Here is a 19,262-nt window from a genome sequence, read left to right as displayed (position 1 = left end):
CCTCGTAGTTTAATCTGTCAAGTTTATAATCCCTGCACTGCCCCCCTCTCCAAAATTAACCTTCCTGACTTCTTAACATCCACCTCCTTATCTTTCAGCCTCCATGCAGATTATTGCAGAACTGGAAGAGCTGGAGACACAGCTGGAGATTGAGAAGGCTTGCCGTCAGAATGCAGAAGGATTCACTGTTAAGGTGCATTTTAAGACAGCGTGAGCTCGGTAATGCCATTTCCAAAGCCATGCAGGAACAGCGAGGGCTGTACATACACAAACCTTAGAGCGTGACAGGGGACGTTGGGAAAGCTGTTAGAAAATCAAGCAGGATTCTTATATAAAAGCAAAACACTGAAATCTGAAATAAACACAAAAAATGCTGGAAAAACTCAGCAGGTCTGGCAGCATCTGTGGAGAGAGAAACAAGAGTTAACTTCTCAAGTTTGAAGAAGAGTCATATGGACTCAAAACGTTAACTCTTGTTTCCCTCTCCACAGATGCTGCCAGACCCGTTGTGTTTATCCAGCATTTTCTGTTTTTATATAATCATCATTCTTTGCTTGATTCATCGAGGTACAGAATCGGAAGTAAGTTATGCTGAACCTTTGCAGGTCAGGCCTCAGTCACAGTATTATACGCAAAGCTGGGCATCAAAATTTAAGGAGGATGTCAAGGCCTTGGAGAGGGTGTCGGAGAGATTAACTCTATTGGCTCCAGGGATGAGGGATTCAGCTCTGTGGAGAGGCTGGGATTGTTCCCCATAGAGCAGACAAGGTTAAGCGGACATTTGATCAAAGTGTTCACAGTGATGAGGCATTTTATCACGAGACACTATAAATCTCCTTCCACTGGCTACCAACCACCCCTGATTGTGAAAACAAGTAGCGAAAGAACCAGATGGGAGGAGAGGAGAGTTGTCCTAATGCAGAGAGATATTCTGGTCAGGAAAGTGCAGCCTGTAAGTGAGCTGGAAGCATCAATGTAACTTTCAACAGGGACTTAGGGTGAGGGTATTAGAGAGATGGGCTTTGGTGGGATAGTGACGGCAATACAGAGATGGGCTTTGATGAGAGAGTGAAGGTATTTGAGGAATTGGTTTAAGTGGGAGAGTGAGGGTATGTATTAGAAAGATGGGTTTTGATAGGAGAGTGAGGGTATCAGAGAGCTGGGTTTCCGTGCAAGAGTGAGGTTATTAGAGGGATGGATTTTAATATGAGAGTGAGGGTATTAGGGAGATGGTTGTGATAGGAGATTGAGGACGTTAGAGAGATGGATTTCAGTGGGAGATTGAAGTACTTGAGGAATGAGTTTTGATAGAGTTAGTGTATTAGAGAGATTGGTTTCAGCGGACAGAGAGTTGGGTTTCAGTGGTGGAGTGAAGGTATGAAATAGACGGGTTTTGATGGGAGAGTGAGGGTATTAGAGATGGATTTTGGTGTGAGAGTGAGGGTATTAGAGATATGGGTGTTAATGGGAGAAAGAGGGTATTAGAGAGAAGGGTTTCTGTGGGAGAGTGAGGGTATTAGAGAGAAGGATTTTGATGAGAGAGTGAGGGTATTAGAGAGATGAGTTTCAATAGGTGGGTGAAGGTATTAGAGAGATAGGTGTCAGTAGGAGAGTGAGGGTATCAGAGAAATGGTTTTCAGGGAGAAAATGATGGTATTAGAGGGATGTGTTTTGTTGGGAGAGTGAGGGTATTAGAGATGGATTTTGGTGTGAGAGTGAGGGTATTAGAGATATGGGTGTTAATGGGAGAAAGAGGGTATTAGAGAGAAGGGTTTCTGTGGGAGAGTGAGGGTATTAGAGAGAAGGATTTTGATGAGAGAGTGAGGGTATTAGAGAGATGAGTTTCAATAGGTGTGTGAAGGTATTAGAGAGATAGGTGTCAGTAGGAGAGTGAGGGTATCAGAGAAATGGTTTTCAGGGAGAAAATGATGGTATTAGAGGGATGTGTTTTGTTGGGAGAGTGAGGGTATTAGAGAGATGGGTTTTGATGGGAGAGTGTGGTATTTGAGTGATGGGTTTCAGTGGGAGAATTAGGCTTTAGGGAGATGTTCTTCAGTGGAAGAATGAGGGTATTAGAGAGATGGGTTTCGATGGGAGAGTGATTGGGAACAGTTTAGAATTCAGCAAAGGAGGACCCAAGGGATTGATTAAGAAGGAGAAAATAGAGTATGAGAGTAAGCTTGCAGGGAACATAAAAACTGGCTGTAAAAGTTTCTATAGGTATGTGAAGAGAAAAAGATTGATGAAGACAAATGTAGGTCCCTTACAGTCAGAAACAGGGGAATTTATAATGGGGAACAAAGAAATGGCTGACCAACTAAATACATACTTTGGTTCTGTCTTCACAAAGGAGGACACTAATAACATCCCAGAAATGTTGGGGAACACAGGGTTTAGTGAGAGGGAGAAACTGAAAGAAATCAGTATTAGTAGGGGAATGCTGTTGGGGAAATTGATGGGATTGAAGGCTGATAAATCCCCAGGGCCTGATAATCTACATCCCAGAATACTTAAGGAAGTGGCCCTAGAAATAGTGGATGCATTGGTGGTCATCTTCCGAGATTCTATAGACTCTGAAACAGTTCCTACAGATTGGAGGGTAGCTAATGTAACCCCACTATTTAAGAAGGGAGGTAGAGAGAAAACAGGGAATTATAGACCAGTCAGCCTGACATCGGTAGTGGGGAAAATTCTGGAGTCCGTTATAAAAGATTTAATAGCTGAGTACGTGGGAGACTGAGGGTATTAGCGAGAAATGGGTTTCTGTGGGAGAGTGAGGGTATTAGAGAGATAGATTTTGATGGGAGAGGGAGGGTATTAGAGAGATAGATTTTGATGGGAGAGGGAGGGTATTAGAGAGATAGATTTTGATGGGAGAGGGAGGGTATTAGAGAGATAGATTTTGATGGGAGAGGGAGGGTATTAGAGAGATAGATTTTGATGGGAGAGTGAAGTTATTACAGAGAAATGGGTTTCTGTGGGAGAGTGAGGGTATTAGAGAGATGGGATTCTGCGTGAGAGTGAGGGTATTAGAGAGAAATGGGTTTCTGTGGGAGAGTGAGGGTATTAGAGAGAAATGGGTTTCTGTGGGAGAGTGAGGGTATTAGAGAGGTGGGTTTCTATGGGAGAGTGAGGGTATTAGAGAGATGGGTTTCTGTGGGAGAGTGAGGGTATTAGAGAGATGGGTTTCTGTGGGAGAGTGAGGGTATTAGAGAGATGGGTTTCTGTGGGAGAGTGAGGGTATTAGAGAGATGGGTTTCTGTGGGAGAGTGAGGGTATTAGAGAAATTGGATTCTGTGGGAGAGTGAGGGTATTAGAGAGGTGGGTTTCTGTGGGAGAGTGAGGGTATTAGAGAGATGGGTTTCTGTGGGAGAGTGAGGGTATTAGAGAGATGGGTTTTTGTGGGAGAGTGAGGGTATTAGAGAAATGGGTTTCTGTGGGAGAGTGAGGGTATTAGAGAAATGGGATTCTGTGGGAGAGTGAGGATATTAGAGAGATGGGTTTCTGTGGGAGAGTGAGGGTATTAGAGAGATGGGTTTTTGTGGGAGAGTGAGGGTATTAGAGAAATGGGTTTCTGTGGGAGAGTGAGGGTATTAGAGAAATGGGATTCTGTGGGAGAGTGAGGATATTAGAGAGATGGGTTTCTGTGGGAGAGTGAGGGTGTTTGAGAGATGGTTGTGATAGGAGGTTGAGGACATTAGAGAGATGGGTTTCTGTGGAAGAGTGAGGGTGTTAGAGAGATGGGTTTCTGCATGAGGCTGAGGGTGTTAGAGAGATGGGTTTCTGTGGGAGAGTGAGGGTGTTAGAGAAATGGGTTTCTGTGGGAGAGTGAGGGTATTTGAGAGATGGGTTTCAGTGGGAGAGGGAGGGTATTAGAGAGATGGGTTTTGATGGGAGAGTGAGGGTATTAGAGAGATGGGTTTTGATAGGAGTGTGAGGGTGTTAGAGAGAAATGGGTTTCTGTGGGAGAGCGAGGGTATTAGAGACATGGATTTTGATGGAAGGGTGAGGGTATTGAAGTGATGGGTTCCTGTGGGAGAGTGAGGGCATTCGAGAGAGATGTTTCTGTGGGAGAGTGAGGCTATTAGAGAGATAGATTTTGATGGGAGAGTGAGGGTATTAGAGAGAGATGAGGTTTCTGTGGGACAGTGAGGGTGTTAGAGAGATGGGTTTCTGTGGGAGAGTGAGGGTATTAGAGAGATGGATTTTGATGCTAGAGTGAGGGTATCAGAGAGATGGATTTTGATGGGAGAGTGAGGCTGTTTGAGGAATGGGTTTTGATAGACTGAAGAACAATGATTTTTGTATTAACATTTTCAGGGTGACAGTGGAATATGTTCCGATGACTGTAATGATACAGTGATGATGCGAAAGGAGATGGAATATGGTGAGTTACAGATTCCACGATTTGGATTCGGGACAAATGGCTCTGTCTCTGAGATTGGTGTCATCTTGGGGTTGTTACTTTTATTCACATTTCATCAAGAAAAAGCGAGGTCAGTAGGTTGAGAAAAAGTTATATATTGGAAGGGCTGGAGAAAGGAAGTGTGAGGGTGAGATAGGCAAAAGGTAGAGTGAATCAGAAAGATGGACAGAATGTGAGACATGGAAGCTGAGGGATAGAAAGAGAGAGATAGACGGACAGACAGACAGTCAGAGGGACGAGATTGATCAGGGAGACTGTGAGTGTGATTGAAGGATCTGTGACGTTGCGAGTCTGGTTACTGAATTCTGGCTGCTTGTTACTATTGGGTGGATAAACCATCGGTGTGAGACCCATCACGTGATCGCGGTGATTTGACCCAATCGTCCCATCACAGACTGATCCCCTCCTGCTCCACACTGCTTTAAGATTGTTCCCTCATGTCTGGATTCCAGCAATAGGGGAACTACTTTCCCTGTATCTGCCCTGTCACATTCTTTAATTGGTATGTGGCTCTTGTGGTGCAGTGGTTCTATTATTCTGTTCGCCTCTTCCACTGTCCTCCAAAACAGGCAGCGCATCACCACCTTCCCAGGGGCAATTAGGGATGGGAAATCCCAGTGACACCCACATCCTGTGAAAGAATAAAAACAAACAGGCAGCCTCGAGAGGTCCCGGCTGTCAGCGACTGTCTCCCAGCTGTCAGTGTCAATGTCCATCATCTTCATATCTCACTCACAGGGGTCCTTGTAGTGGAGGCATGGACACCCAGGAGGTTGTGACCCAGTGACCAGTTCACTGTACAGAATGTCTTTGGGTGTGTGGCCATCATTGACCTGATGAACATGAGTGAGCCAGTGCAGGCATCACCGGTTTAGCAGTGAGTGTCAGCTGATGGAATGAATGCACTCCAGAACCTCTGAGTTGGTCACCAGGAGTAACCAAGGAAGAGCAATAAATGCCCAGCCTTCACCAGGGACACTCACTCAACCCGAGAATGGACAGGAAGCAAATTCTAACCACCTCGATCACTCCTCGACGCTTCTAAACTTCAGGGAACGCAGCTTCCCCTCGTAGTTTAATCTGTCAAGTTTATAATCCCTGCACTGCCCCCCTCTCCAAAATTAACCTTCCTGACTTCTTAACATCCACCTCCTTATCTTTCAGCCTCCATGCAGATTATTGCAGAACTGGAAGAGCTGGAGACACAGCTGGAGATTGAGAAGGCTTGCCGTCAGAATGCAGAAGGATTCGCTGTTAAGGTGCATTTTAAGATAGCATGAGCTCGGCAATGCCATTTCCAAAGCCATGCAGGAACAGCGAGGGCTGTACATACACAAACCTTAGAGCGTGACAGGGGACGTTGGGAAAGCTGTTAGAAAATCAAGCAGGATTCTTATATAAAAGCAAAACACTGAAATCTGAAATAAACACAAAAAATGCTGGAAAAACTCAGCAGGTCTGGCAGCATCTGTGGAGAGAGAAACAAGAGTCAACTTCTCAAGTTTGAAGAAGAGTCATATGGACTCAAAACGTTAACTTTGTTTCCCTCTCCACAGATGCTGCCAGACAGGCCGAGTTTATCCAGAATTTTCTGTTTTTATATAGTCATCATTCTTAGCTTGATTCATCGAGGTACAGAATCGGAAGTAAGTTATGCTGAACCTTTGCAGGTCAGGCCTCAGTCACAGTATTATACGCAAAGCTGGGCATCAAAATTTAGGGAAGATGTCAAGGCCTTGGAGAGGGTTTAGGAAAGATTAACTCGATTGGCTCCAGGGATGAGGGATTCAGCTCTGTGGAGAGACTGGGATTGTTCCCCATAGAGAGCAGACAAGGTTAAGCGGACATTTGATCAAAGTGTTCACAGTGATGAGGGATTTTATCACAAGAAGCTATAAATCTCCTTCCACTGGCTCCCAACCACCCCTGATTGTGAAAACAAGTAGCGAAAGAACCAGATGGGAGGAGAGGAGAGTCGTCCTAATGCAGAGAGATGTTCTGGTCAGGAAAGTGCAGCCTGTAAGTGAGCTGGAAGCAGTTTCAACGTAACTTTCAACAGGGAACCAGATGAGATCTAGAAGGGGAAATACTTGCAGGGCTAAGGGGAAAGAGCAGGGGAGAGGAACTATTTCGAGAGCCCTTCAAACACACGACGGGACCTATGGCCCTCCTGCTGTAATACTGCATGATCACGAGTTGGGAGGGGGAGCTGAGTGATTGGTCCTCACTCCCCTGCAGCTCTCGATGGGGTTTTAATAAGCGCAGCAAAGTTTTCCACATGACGGAGAGACTGCGGAAGGACTCTGGTTTGTTATTGTTCCTCCCACAGCTGACCAAAGAGAATCAGAAACTCCAGCGCCTGAGCCTGGCTCTACAACCTGTCTGGGACACGCTCCCCAGTGACATCACACACCTGGCCCTGCAGGACAAGGAAAGCCCTGATCCCACTGCTGAGCCCGCCTTTTGTTACCAGCTCCAGGTCAAAGGTACCACAGCAATTCCAACTTACAGTGTGTATAGGAGGTCAAGCAGATCAGCCTTTTGACACCTAGAGTCCAGGATTAGGAGCATGTACAAGCTCCTACATCCAATCACCTCCAGTCAAACGCTGGAGGCATGACAATACATCAGTTACTGCATGGAATCAGGCCATTCGGCCCACCCAACCAATGCTATTGTTTACCTTCCACACCAAGTCAAATTCTCTTTTCTGTCCTGTTCAATCCCTTTCCCTACATCCACCTCTCCAATTTAATCTTGAATGTTAATCTGCCTCAACCACTCACCTTTGGAGTGATTCCCATAGCCTCCCAACTCTCTCTGTGAAGCAGCTTCTCCTCACCGCTATTCCAAACCTCTTACTTTTAAACTTGTGCCTGTGTCCCTCTCATTCTTGACCCCTTAACTACTGGGACCAATCTGCTTCTGTCCGTCCACCCTCTCATAATGTTAGCCATTGCCGTTAGGGTTATGTTAGCAGTGTGGTTACGTTGCTAGTGATTAGAGGCCTGGATCTATGTTCTGGTGACATGAGTTAAAATCCCACACAGCAACTGGGGAATTTAAATTTGGTTAATTAAATAAAGCTGGAATATAAAGCTAGTCTCAGTAATGACAATGATGAAACTACCCGATTGTCATAAAAACCCATCTGGTTCACTAAAGTCCTTTAGGGAAGGAAATCTGCTGTCCTTACCTGGTCTGGTCCGTACGTGACTCCAGACCCGCAGCAATGTGATTAAACTTAAAGACTGCCCTTACATGTTAATTGTACCAAAATGCTATAAGCACGATACAGACTGCGATGGTTTAGTGCTCACTACCACCTTCTAAAGGGCGATTAGGGAATGACAATAAACGCTGACAATGCCAGTGACGCTCCTGTGCATTAAAATATCTCAAGCAGAGGAACATGAGGCCCAACGGCCTTATCTAGGTGTAATCTTCCAATGGTGGAGCAGGGCTGAATGGCCTATCCCGTGCTCCGATTTCTTATTCCCAAGAGGGAACTGGGTGGGAGTTAGGCCACGAATAGTTCATGGAATCATAAAATCATAGAACTGATGCAGCACAGAAGAAGAGCATTCAGCCCATCGTGTCCGTGCTGGTTCTCCTAAGGACCAATTCACATACTGCCACTCCCCCACCCTCTCCCCACATCCCTGCACATTCCTCACTTTCAGATACTCAGAAAATTCAGAGAGATTTACAGCACGGAAGGGAGACAGGCCACTCTGCCCATCATTCCTACTCCAGCCGAAAAATGACCCACTCTCCCTAATCCTATTTTCCAACCGTTCCTTCACTGTCGCTGGGGCAAAATCCTGGAACTCCCTCCCTAACAGCACTGTGGGTGTACCTACACCACATGGACTGCAGCGGCTTAAGAAGGCAGCTCATCACCACCTTCTCAAGGGCAACTAGGGATGGGCAATAAATGCTGGCCCAGCCAGCGATACCCACATCCCGTGAAAAGAATTTTATAAAAGCATTCAGTCCGTAGGCCAGCAGGTTACAGCGCTTCAGGTGCACATCCAGACTCCTTTTTAAATGAGTTGAGGGTTTCTGCCTCTGCTACCCTTTCAGGCAGTGAGTTTCAGACCCCCACAACCCTCTGGGTGAAAGACCTTTCCTCATCTCCCCTCTGATATTTCTACCAATCACTTTAAATCTCTGCCCCCTGAGTCACTGACCTCTCTGCTAAAGTAAATAGGACCTTCCCATCTGCTGTATCCAGGACCCCTCACATCTCAATCAAGTCTCCCCTCAGCCTCCTCTGGTCCATGGAGAACAACCCCAGCCTCTCCAATCCTCCCTCATAGCTGCAACTTTCCAGTCCTGGCCACACTCCTCTGTAGCCTCTCCTTTCTGTAATGAGGTGACCAAGAACTGCAAACAGTCCTCAAATTGTGGCCTAACTAGTGTTTTATATAGTTCCAGCATAACGTCCCTGCTCTTGTATTCTATACCTTGGCTAATAAATGAAAGGGTTCCATATGTCTCCTTAACCACCTTACCAACCTGTCCTGCTACGGTCAGTGTTCTGTGGACATGTACTCCAATGTCTCTCACTTCCTCTACACCTCTCAGTATCCTCCCAGTTATTGTGTAATCCTTTGCCTTGTTTGACCTCCCCAAATGCATCACCCTACACTTCTCTGGGTTGAATTCCATTTGCCACTTTTCTGTCCACCTGACCAGTCCATTGATACCTTCCTGCAGTCTACAGCAATCCTCCTCACTATCTATAGGGAGCCAGATTATTACATTCCCTGGATCCCACGGGCTTTTATTTTTTTTAACCAGTCTACCATGTGGGATCTTGCTAAAATCCATGTAGACCACATCAACTGCACTACCCTCATCCATCTTCCTTGTTAACTCTGTAAAAAATTCAATCAAGTTAGTCAGACATTAGCTTCCTTTAACAACCCATGCTGACTGTCCGTGATCACTCTGTGTCTTTCCAAGTGACAGGTTATCCCATCTCTCAGAATTGATTCCAATAACGTACCCACTACCAAGGTCAGACTGACTGGCCTGTGATTATTCAGCCTATCCCCTGCTCTTATTTTAATCAAAGGTACAACATTAGCAGTTTTCCAATTCTCTGGCACCTCGCCTGTATCCAGTGGGGATGAGAAAATGATGGTCAGACCCTCCAAAATTTCCTCCCTGGCTTCTTTTAACACCCTGGGGTACATTTCATCCAGCCCGGATGATTGAAAAGGCCTTAAGACTATAAGATGTAGGAGCAGAAGTAGACCATTCGGCCCATCGAGTCTGCTCCGTCATTCAATGAGATCGTGGCTGATCTGATAATCCTCAACTCCACTTTCCTGCCTTTTCCCCATAACCTTCATTCCCTTACTGATTAAAAATCTGTCTATCTCAGCCTTGAATATACTTAATGACCCAGCCTCTACAGCCCTCTGCGGTAAAGAATTCCACAGATTCGCTACCCTCTGAGAGAAGATATTCCTCCTCATCTCTGTTTTAAGTGGGTGTCCCCTTACTCTGAAATTATGCCCTCTGGTCCTAGACTGTCTCACAAGGGGAAACAGCCTCTCAGCATCTTCCCTGTCAAGACCCCGAAGAATCTTATATGTTTCAATAATGTCGCCTCTCATTCTTCTAAACTCCAATGAGTACAGGCCCAACCTACTCAACCTCTCCTCATAAGAAAATCCCCCCATACCTGGGACCAACCTAGTCAACTTTCTCTGGACTGCCTCCAATGTCAGTATATCTTTCCTTAGATAAGGGGACCAAAACTGTTCACAGTATTCTAGGTGTGGTCTAACTAGTGCCTTGTATAGTTTTAGCAAGACTTCCCTATTTTTATACTACATTCCCTTTTGAAATAAAGGCCAACATTCCCTTTGCCTTCCCTATTACCAGTTGAACTTGTATGTTAGCTTTTTGTGATTCATACACGAGGATCCCCAAATCCCTCTGTGCTGCAGCTTTCTGCAGTCTTTCTCCATTTAAATAATATTCAGCTCCTCTATTCTTCCTGCCAAAGTGCAGAACATCACATTTTCCCACATTATATTCCACCTGCCAAGCTTTTGCCCACTCACTGGAGCTATATCCCTCTGTAGACTCCTTGTGTCATCCTCACCACTTGCTTCTCACCTATTTTTGTGTCATCCGCAAACTTGGCGATAGTACATTCACTTCCCTCATCTAAGTCATTAATATATATTGTAAATACCCACCTTCAAGGATGCTAATCCCTTTAATACTTCTTCTCTCCCTGTGTTTATCACATCCAATACTTCACACTCCTCCTCCTTAACTACAAGGTCTGCATCCTCCTCCTCTGGTTCTAGAATGATCTGTGAGGTCCTGAAGCCCAGTCTAGTATCAACACTGCTTATACCCTCACTGATGAATCTGTTGTTTTAACATCAGAATTTCAGGAAAGAATCTCTCACCTCCTGGAGGAAAAAAGGCAACTGGCCATCAAAGTGCAAGAGATGGAGAGTCGACTGATGGAATTGATGGAGCAAGTATGTGCTTTAATTATGGAACCATTTTTGAACCAAACACATGCAGCTGAAGCAGGAGGTCTCTTGTTAAACCATCGTAATATGGAGCAGACACTGCTGAGCACACACTGGGACTAGTTTTGATTACATTGATCCCTTCTCAGTCCTACATTCACACCCATTGCATTAGTTCCCAGTGAATCAAAGCCCTTCCCATTCACTCCCATTGTATCAAATCCAAATAGACCCAAACCCCTTCCCATTCACTCCCATTGTATCAAATCCAAATAGACCCAAAACACTTCCCATTCACTCCCATTGTATCAAATCCAAATAGACCCAAACCACTTCCCATTCACTCCCATTGTATCAAATCCAAATAGACCCAAACCCCTTCCCATTCACTCCCATTGTATCAAATCCAAATAGACCCAAACCACTTCCCATTCACTCCCATTGTATCAAATCCAAATAGACCCAAACCACTTCCCATTCACTCCCATTGTATCAAATCCAAATAGACCCAAACCCCTTCCCATTCACTCCCATTGTATCAAATCCAAATAGACCCAAACCACTTCCCATTCACTCCCATTGTATCAAATCCAAATAGACCCAAACCCTTCCCATTCACTCCCATTGTATCAAATCCAAATAGACCCAAACCACTTCCCATTCACTCCCATTGTATCAAATCCAAATAGACCCAAACCACTTCCCATTCACTCCCATTGTATCAAATCCAAATAGACCCAAACCCCTTCCCATTCACTCCCATTGTATCAAATCCAAATAGACCCAAACCCCTTCCCATTCACTCCCATTGTACCAAATCCAAATAGACCCAAACCCTTGCCATTCACTCCCATTGTACAGACTCTCAATGAACCAAAACCCTTCCCATTAATTCCATAGTGTAGGATCTCAGTGAATGGAAATCCTTCTCGTTCATGCACATTGGGCAGAATCCCAATAGAATCTCATTGGATAGAATCCCAATTAACAAACCCCTTCTGACTTACAGCTGGAATTAGCACCTGGACAGATGCAGCTATCAGGCTGGGAAGAGGTAATAGTGTAAGTCAGGAGAATGAGAAAATTGGAACCTGACACACTTTGTATTATCTCTTGAATTCACTATGGAGATGTTGATTAGGAGATGGAGCATCCCATCTCTTTGTTTGAGGGGAGGTAACATGATGAGTGGAAGAGATACATCAAAAAGTCACAGGAGCAAAGAATGTATCGTGTCCACTAGTCATTTGGATGATCAGGTTGCTAGTGAGATCTCTGGAGGTCCGGTACTTTGCCATGTTCCTAAAGCTGTAACTGGACTAGCACACTCACCAGAATACTGCAAGCTTTCTGAGACCAGTTAGCATTATTTGCCTTGGGTGAGTTGGTTCCAGCTGCAGCTCAGTGGGTAGTCATTTTGCCTCTCAGTTACTCGGCTGTGGGTTCAAGTCCCACTTCAGAGATGCATCATCGAAGCTGGCACCCCCAGTGCAGTACCGCAGGAGTGCTGCACTGTCACAAGCGTCATCTTTCAGGTGAGATATTAAACCAAGACTCCCCTCACCCCTTTGAGGTGGATATTAAAGATCCCACGGCACTATTTCAATGAGGAGCACGAGAGTCCTCGCCAGTGTCCTACCCCTGAACTAAAATCACTGAGAAGCCGAGAATCTGATCTTTTATCACATTGCTGTTTGTGGGATCTCACTGTGCACAAATTGGTTACCGCACTTTCTGCATTACAACAGTGACAACACTTCAAAAAGTATTTTATAGTTGCAAAATGCTTTGGAATGTCCTGAGGTTTTGAAAGGTGCTATAGAAATGCAAGCTCCTTGTTTTTTTTTGAGATAGGCTAAGCTGGGTTGTCTGGGGTGCAGTTTACTCCATACCCAGGGGCAGCGTTATAAAATCATAGAATCTTACAGTGCAGCAGGAAGTCACTCATCCCATTGTGCCTGTGCAGCAGAATACCACCAGGAGAATCTTCATTGATTTCTGGGCCAATCACTTATTCCTGTTTGTTAAAGTTCTACTGGTGTTTATAGTGTAATGACCTGTTCTGATTGGCCGCTCAATGACATATTGTAGGTGGAGAAGGAGCACGCAGAGAAGATGGATCTGCAGAAAGCCCTAGAGAGGCAGAACAAGAATCTACAACGATTCAACACAGGTGACAACTCACACTGCATTCGCTGCTGACATTTTATTTCCTTAAGGGTTGTTTTGATATCGATTATTGTACAAACTGTGCTTCTCACACTCACCTCAGCTACAATCTCTTTCAGGTTGTCTGTCTGTCTCTGTCTGGTGTGCTCTCTCTATCTTTCTTTCCCTCTCTCTCTCTCTCTCTCTCTCTCTCTCTCTCTCTGCTTCTCCCTCTTTGTCCTTCCCTCTATCTGTCTGATGATATCAAGCTATGTGGAAATCTGAGCTGTGGGAAGGACACAGAGAGTCTACAAAAAGATACGGACCGGGTAAGTGAGTGGGCAACAAGATGGCAGATGGAGTATAACATCAGGAAGTTTATATTCTCTGGAGTTTAGAAGAATGAGAGGTGATCTCATTGAGACCTACAAAATTCTGAAGGATAGATGCTGAGAGAAAGTTTTTGTTGGTCTAGGGGAGTCTCACAGTAAAGGACTGATTGTTTAAGATTGAAATGAGGAATTTCTTCATTCACAGGGTTGTGAATTTCTTGTGTTCTTGTGCCTCTTTATTGTTTACTCTGTTCCTTTGTCTCCATCTCTCCCTCTCTCTGTCTCTCTTTCTGTCTGTTTCTCTGCATGTTTCCCTCTGTCCCTCTCTTTTCCTCCCTCTCTTTTTCTCTCTCTCTTGCTGTCTCCATCTCTCTCTCCTTGATACCTCAGGATTAATTTGATGAGCGGATACATTAAGTGGGGAGCTGTGCCTGGCATGAGCACACATCCCAGATGCTAGCTCCATCCCTGATGTGTCAGCTCTCTAACCGGTAAGCACAGCGCCCCCCAACTGGCAGTGTGGGAATTATCTCAGTCCTTACTTCCCCCTCACCAACTCCAGACACCTCTCATCTACGTCAATTGCAAAATTCTTTCCAATAAATGTAGAATCCCGGAGAGAGGCCGTTTGGCCTATTGTGCCTGTGCCAACTCTTTGGCAGATTAACCCCACGGCCTCCTCCCCTTTCTCCTTAGCCCCATGTATATGACAGCTCCAAGCAATAACTAGGCTAATGTTTCCCCCTTTTCTTCTCGTCTCAGTCTCCTCGATGGTGACCCACGAATATGAGGAGCTCAGGCAACATCTGGAGCTGGAACAAGACCTCCGTCATGTGGCTGAGAACTACGCACATCAGGTAAAGGAACCATGAGGGTGCTCGGGCCCAGACATACCCCCCACCAGATTGTTGCACATAGGCTTCCGTGGTTGCCACCTATACACATCTGTATCAGAAATTCCAGCTGTGTGGTATGGCCATGGGGTCATGGAGCTTATAGGGAAAGTTACTACACTGATTGAGGGAGCGCAGTTGGGTCATATGAATAGTCCAGAGAACGCGAGTTTAAATCCCACCAGAGCCATTTGAGAATTTTCCCTCTGTTTCCAAATCTAGAACAACAAAATCTGATGTCAGGACAAAGTATCCATGGATACTGTCAGGTTGTCGCTGTGCGAGTGCCAGGAGGGGAGGAGGGGGGAAGCGAGCAGTGCCCATCGCTGAGCCTGTGGTTTTAATGTCGAGCCTAACGGAACTGAACTTGCAGCTGGAGGCCTCCAAGAGCCGCTGGTTAGGCCGCATTTAGACCTGGTTTTCCTGAACTCCTGCAGGCCAACTGTGTCCACCTCAAAGCTACATTGCAGAGGTGGGCATGGGTTTGGGTGGAGGGGGGTGTGGGGGGGGGGTGGTAGGGAGGTTAGGGGGGGTAGGGAGGTTAGGGGGGGTAGGAGTCCTCAAACAGGAATTAGGTCCCTGAGGGAGCAAAGACTAGTTTAGTCGCCATTTTGCTAAACTAAATATCACAGGAGTTGAACTCATACAGTTCCTCGTCACTCATTCCATAAAGAGCGATGCTCCTCCTGATTTCACAGTAATTCTGACCAGGGCATGTCCACGTTTAAAAAAAATTAATTCATGGGATGTGGGCTTCGCTGGCTGGGCCCAGCACTTATTCTCCATTCCCAATTGCCCTTGAGAAGATGGTGGTGAGCTGCCTTCTTGACCCGCTGCAGTCCATGTGGTGTAGGTACACCCACAGTGCTGTTAGGGAGGGAGTTCCAGGATTTTGACCCAGCGACAGTGAAGGAATGGTGATATATTTCCAAGTCAGGATGGTGAGTGACTTGGAGGGGAACTTCCAGGTGGTGGTGTTCCCATCTATCTGCTGCCCTTGTCCTTCTAGATGGTAGTGGTCGTGGGCTTAGAAGGTGCTGCCGAAGGAGCCTTGGTGAATCCCTGCAGTGCATCTTGTAGATGGTACACACACTGCTGCTACTGTGTGTCGGTGGTGGTGGGAGTGAATGTTTGTGGATGGGGTGCCAATCAAGCGGGTTACTTTGTCCTGGATGGTGTCAAGCTTCTTGAGTGTTGTGGGAGCTGCACTCATCCAGGAGAGTGGGGAGTAGTCCATCACGTTCCTGACTTGTGCCTTTGTAGATGGTGGACAGTTTTTGGGGAGTCAGGAGGTGAGTTACTCACCACAGGATTCCTAGTCTCTGACCTGCTCTTGTAGCCACAGTATTTATGTAGCTAGTCCAGTTCAGTTTCTGGTCAATGGTAACCCCCAGGATGTTGATAGTGGGGGATTCAGTGATGGTAATGCCATTGAACATCAAAGGGCGATGGTTGGATTCTCTCTTGTTGGAGATGGTCATTGCCTGGCACTTGTGTGGTGCGAATGTTACTTGACACTTGTCAGCCCAAGCCTGGATATTGTCCAGGTCTTGCTGCATTTGGACGTGGACTGCTTCAGTATCTGAGGAGTCATGAATGGTGCTGAACATTGTGCAATCATCAGCGAACATCCCCACTTCTGACCTTATGATGGAAGGAAGGTCATTGATGAAGCAGCTGAAGATGGTTGGGCCAAGGACACTACCCTGAGGAACTCCTGCAGTGATGTCCTGGAGCTGAGATGACTGAACTCCAACAACCACAACCATCTTCCTTTGTGCTGGGTATGACTCCAAGCAGAGGAGAGTTTCCCCCCTGATTCCCATTGACTCCAGTTTTGCTATTGCTCCTTGATGCCACATTCGGTCAAATGCTGCCTTGATGTCGAGGGCAGTCACTCTCACCTCACCTCGGGAGTTCAGCTCTTTTGTCCATGTTTGAACCAAGGCTGTAATGAGGTCAGGAGCTGAGTGGCCCTGGCAGAACCCAAACTGGGCATCAGTGAGCAGGTTAGTGCTAAGCAAGTGCCACTTGATAGCACTGTTGATGACCCCTTCCATTACTTTACTGATGATCGAGAGTAGCTGATGGGGCGGTAATTGGCCGGGTTGGATTTGTCCTGCTTTTTGTGTACAGGACGTACCTGGGCAATTTTCCACATAGCTGGGTAGATGCCAGTGTTGTAGCTGTACTGGAACAGCTTGGCTGGGGGTGCAGCAAGTTCTGGAGCACAAGTCTTCAGTACTATTGCCGGAATATTGTCAGGGCCCATAGCCTTTGCAGTTTCCAGTGTCTTCAACCGTTTATTGATAACACGTGGTTTACATCAAATTGGCTGAAGACTGGCATCTGTGATGCTGGGGACATCTGGAGGAGGCTGAGATGGATCATCCACTCGGCACTTCTGGCTGAAGATTGTAGCAAATGCTTCAGCCTTATCTCTTGAACTGATGTGCTGGGCTCCTCCATCATTGAGGATGGAGATATTGGTGGAGCCTCCTCCTCCAGTGAGTTGTTTAATTGTCCACCACCATTCACGGCTGGATGTGACAGCGATAAATGCTGGCCCAGCCAGCGATGCTCAGCCCCATGAATGAATTTTTTAAAATATTCAGGCAGAAAAGCAGCAATGTGGAAAAACTACCTGTCTGAGCAGTTCCATTAATACCTGGGGAGCCAGAGACAGGGAGCTCAAAGTGAAAACAGGTGAAGCATCATCATTTCAACCAACTGTAAAAAAGGATTTGAAACAGTAAAGAGTTTTCCACGAAAACAAGGCTTCGGGTTTTACTGTGCACATCTGCTCTCCACTCACCTCGACGGTTGTGATACCCAGAGTCTGGAAAGCTGCAAGAAAGGGAACTGGATGCCTTTGATACCAGGTCTCTTTGAAGGACTCTGGGTACACACTGGAGGGGCGTTGTACCTAACAATGAAGTAAGAAAACACTCAGAACAGCCTCCAGCTTCATCCACCATTTGCAAAGGATTGGCTAAACTGGTTTGGCTATGGCCAGCTGACAGCTGTCACCGAGGCCTGTCCATCAGAGCATGCAGTGGGATCCCACTAGATGTAGAAGAAGAGGGTAATCCAAGGTGAACCGGCTCCAGACTGTCAGTAAAGAGCACTGGAGTCTCGCGACGCTGGAGCTACTAACTTTCAGTCAGAAAGGGACAACCCCAGGACAATGACCAATCAGACCAACCCGTTCCTGTTGTGTAATCATTCCTTTTCAACTTGGCCTTAACCCTGGGCAGATTTCCTAGAGCCTTGGGTGAGTACAGAATGTTCACTTGCTTCTCTGGGGAAATGGGACAGATAGCTCAGGGAGTCCCGCTGTACTGTGTTCACTGCAGTTCTGCCAGGAAATTGTAGAGTTTGTGCATCTTTCTCGAATTACAGAGAACTTGCAGCACAGAAAGAGACCATTCAGCCCAGCCAGACTGTACTGGTGTGTATGCTCCACATGAGACTCCTGTACATGGGGTGTCGGACGTTCCCGTGTGTGTGGAGGCAGAGTCAGGACATGAGAGCACAATGTCCAGGACCTTTCAATCTAATGAAGGGTGTAATTATTTTAAAGAGAGGTCATTTCCTCTTTAATCGGCCTCTACCTCCTTGAATATAGATGCGTGTGCAAAAGCAGGAAGCAAACAGGCAAAGTATGATCCTCCTGGAGAACGTGACCCCAAGCACACAGCTTCTCAAAGCCTTGGAGGAAGTGGCCAATGCAACAAAGATCTTGGAGGAAGAAAGAATCCAACACGAACAACAGGTAAAGCAAGGCGGGGATGGAGAGGCTGCTCTCCCATTAACTGCCCTATCACCATGCAGCAACACAAGAGGGCCAGAGGCAGAGAAAACACCCAATGCCCATCAGAGTCAATCCATACAAAGGCCACCAGTCCCACTTCATCATGATCCCTCCGCCAGACACTCTCCATCGTTAACCCCCCCAATCCCCCTCCATCCCTAATCACCAATCCCTCTCGATTCTGAACCCCCAGTCCCCATCCATTCTGAACCCCCAGTCCCCCTCCATCCTGAACACCCCCAGTCCCTCTCCATCCTGAACCCCCCAGTCCCTCTCCATCCTGAACCCCCAGTCCCTCTCCATCCTGAACCCCCAGTCCCTCTCCATCCTGAACCCCCAGTCCCCATCCATTCTGAACCTCCAATCCCGCTCCATCCTGAACCCCCCAATCGCCCTCCATTCTGAACCTCCAGTCCATCTCCATCCTGAACCCTCAGTCCCTCACCATCCTGAGCCCACCAAACCCTCGCCATCCTGAAACCCCAGTCCCCCTCCATCCTGAACCCCCAATCCCCCTCCATCCTGAACCCCCCAATCCCCCTCCATCCTGAACCCCCCAGTCCCCCTCCATCCTGAACCCCCCAATCCCCCTCCATCCTGAACCCCCCAGTCTCCCTCCATCCTGAACCCCCATCCCCCTCCATCCTGAACCCTCAATCCCCCTCCATCCTGAACCCCCCAGTCCCCCTCCATCCTGAACCCCCAATCCCCCTCCATCCTGAACCCCCCAGTCTCCCTCCATCCTGAACCCCCATCCCCCTCCATCCTGAACCCTCAATCCCCCTCCATCCTGAACCCCCCAGTCCCCCTCCATCCTGAACCCCCAATCCCCCTCCATCCTGAACCCCCCAGTCCCTCTCCATCCTGAACCCCCCAGTCCCCCTCCATCCTGAACCCCCCCAGTCCCCCTCCATCCTGAACCCCCAGTCCCTCTCCATCCTGAACCCCCCAGTCCCTCTCCATCCTGAACCCCCCAGTCCCCCTCCATTCTGAACCCCCCCCAGTCCCCCTCCATCCTGAAACCCCAGTCCCTCTCCATCCTGAAACCCCCCAGTCCCCCTCCATCCTGAACCCCCAGTCCCCCTCCATCCTGAACCCCCCAGTACCTCTCCATCCTGAACCCCCAGTCCCTCTCCATCC

The 19,262-nt window shown here is 47.1% G+C and overlaps 1 protein-coding gene across 5 annotated transcripts in view; it reads left to right on the top strand.

The window, feature by feature from the left end:
- shtn2 (shootin 2) overlaps nucleotides 1-19,262 on the top strand; it is a 75,714-nt gene that overhangs the window by 17,662 nt on the left and 38,790 nt on the right. For all 5 annotated transcript variants that reach the window (XM_041192553.1, XM_041192545.1, XM_041192537.1 and 2 more), the window contains 8 exons: nucleotides 99-193; nucleotides 4,321-4,387; nucleotides 5,591-5,685; nucleotides 6,756-6,912; nucleotides 10,844-10,941; nucleotides 13,027-13,108; nucleotides 14,178-14,272; nucleotides 17,937-18,083. In XM_041192553.1, coding sequence (XP_041048487.1) covers nucleotides 99-193; nucleotides 4,321-4,387; nucleotides 5,591-5,685; nucleotides 6,756-6,912; nucleotides 10,844-10,941; nucleotides 13,027-13,108; nucleotides 14,178-14,272; nucleotides 17,937-18,083 — 836 coding nt within the window. The remainder of the gene's footprint in view (nucleotides 1-98; nucleotides 194-4,320; nucleotides 4,388-5,590; nucleotides 5,686-6,755; nucleotides 6,913-10,843; nucleotides 10,942-13,026; nucleotides 13,109-14,177; nucleotides 14,273-17,936; nucleotides 18,084-19,262) is intronic.

This window comes from Carcharodon carcharias, chromosome 1 (assembly GCF_017639515.1).
Source record: "Carcharodon carcharias isolate sCarCar2 chromosome 1, sCarCar2.pri, whole genome shotgun sequence".
NCBI lineage: Eukaryota > Metazoa > Chordata > Chondrichthyes > Lamniformes > Lamnidae > Carcharodon > Carcharodon carcharias.
This window is presented reverse-complemented; position numbering and strand designations above follow the sequence as displayed.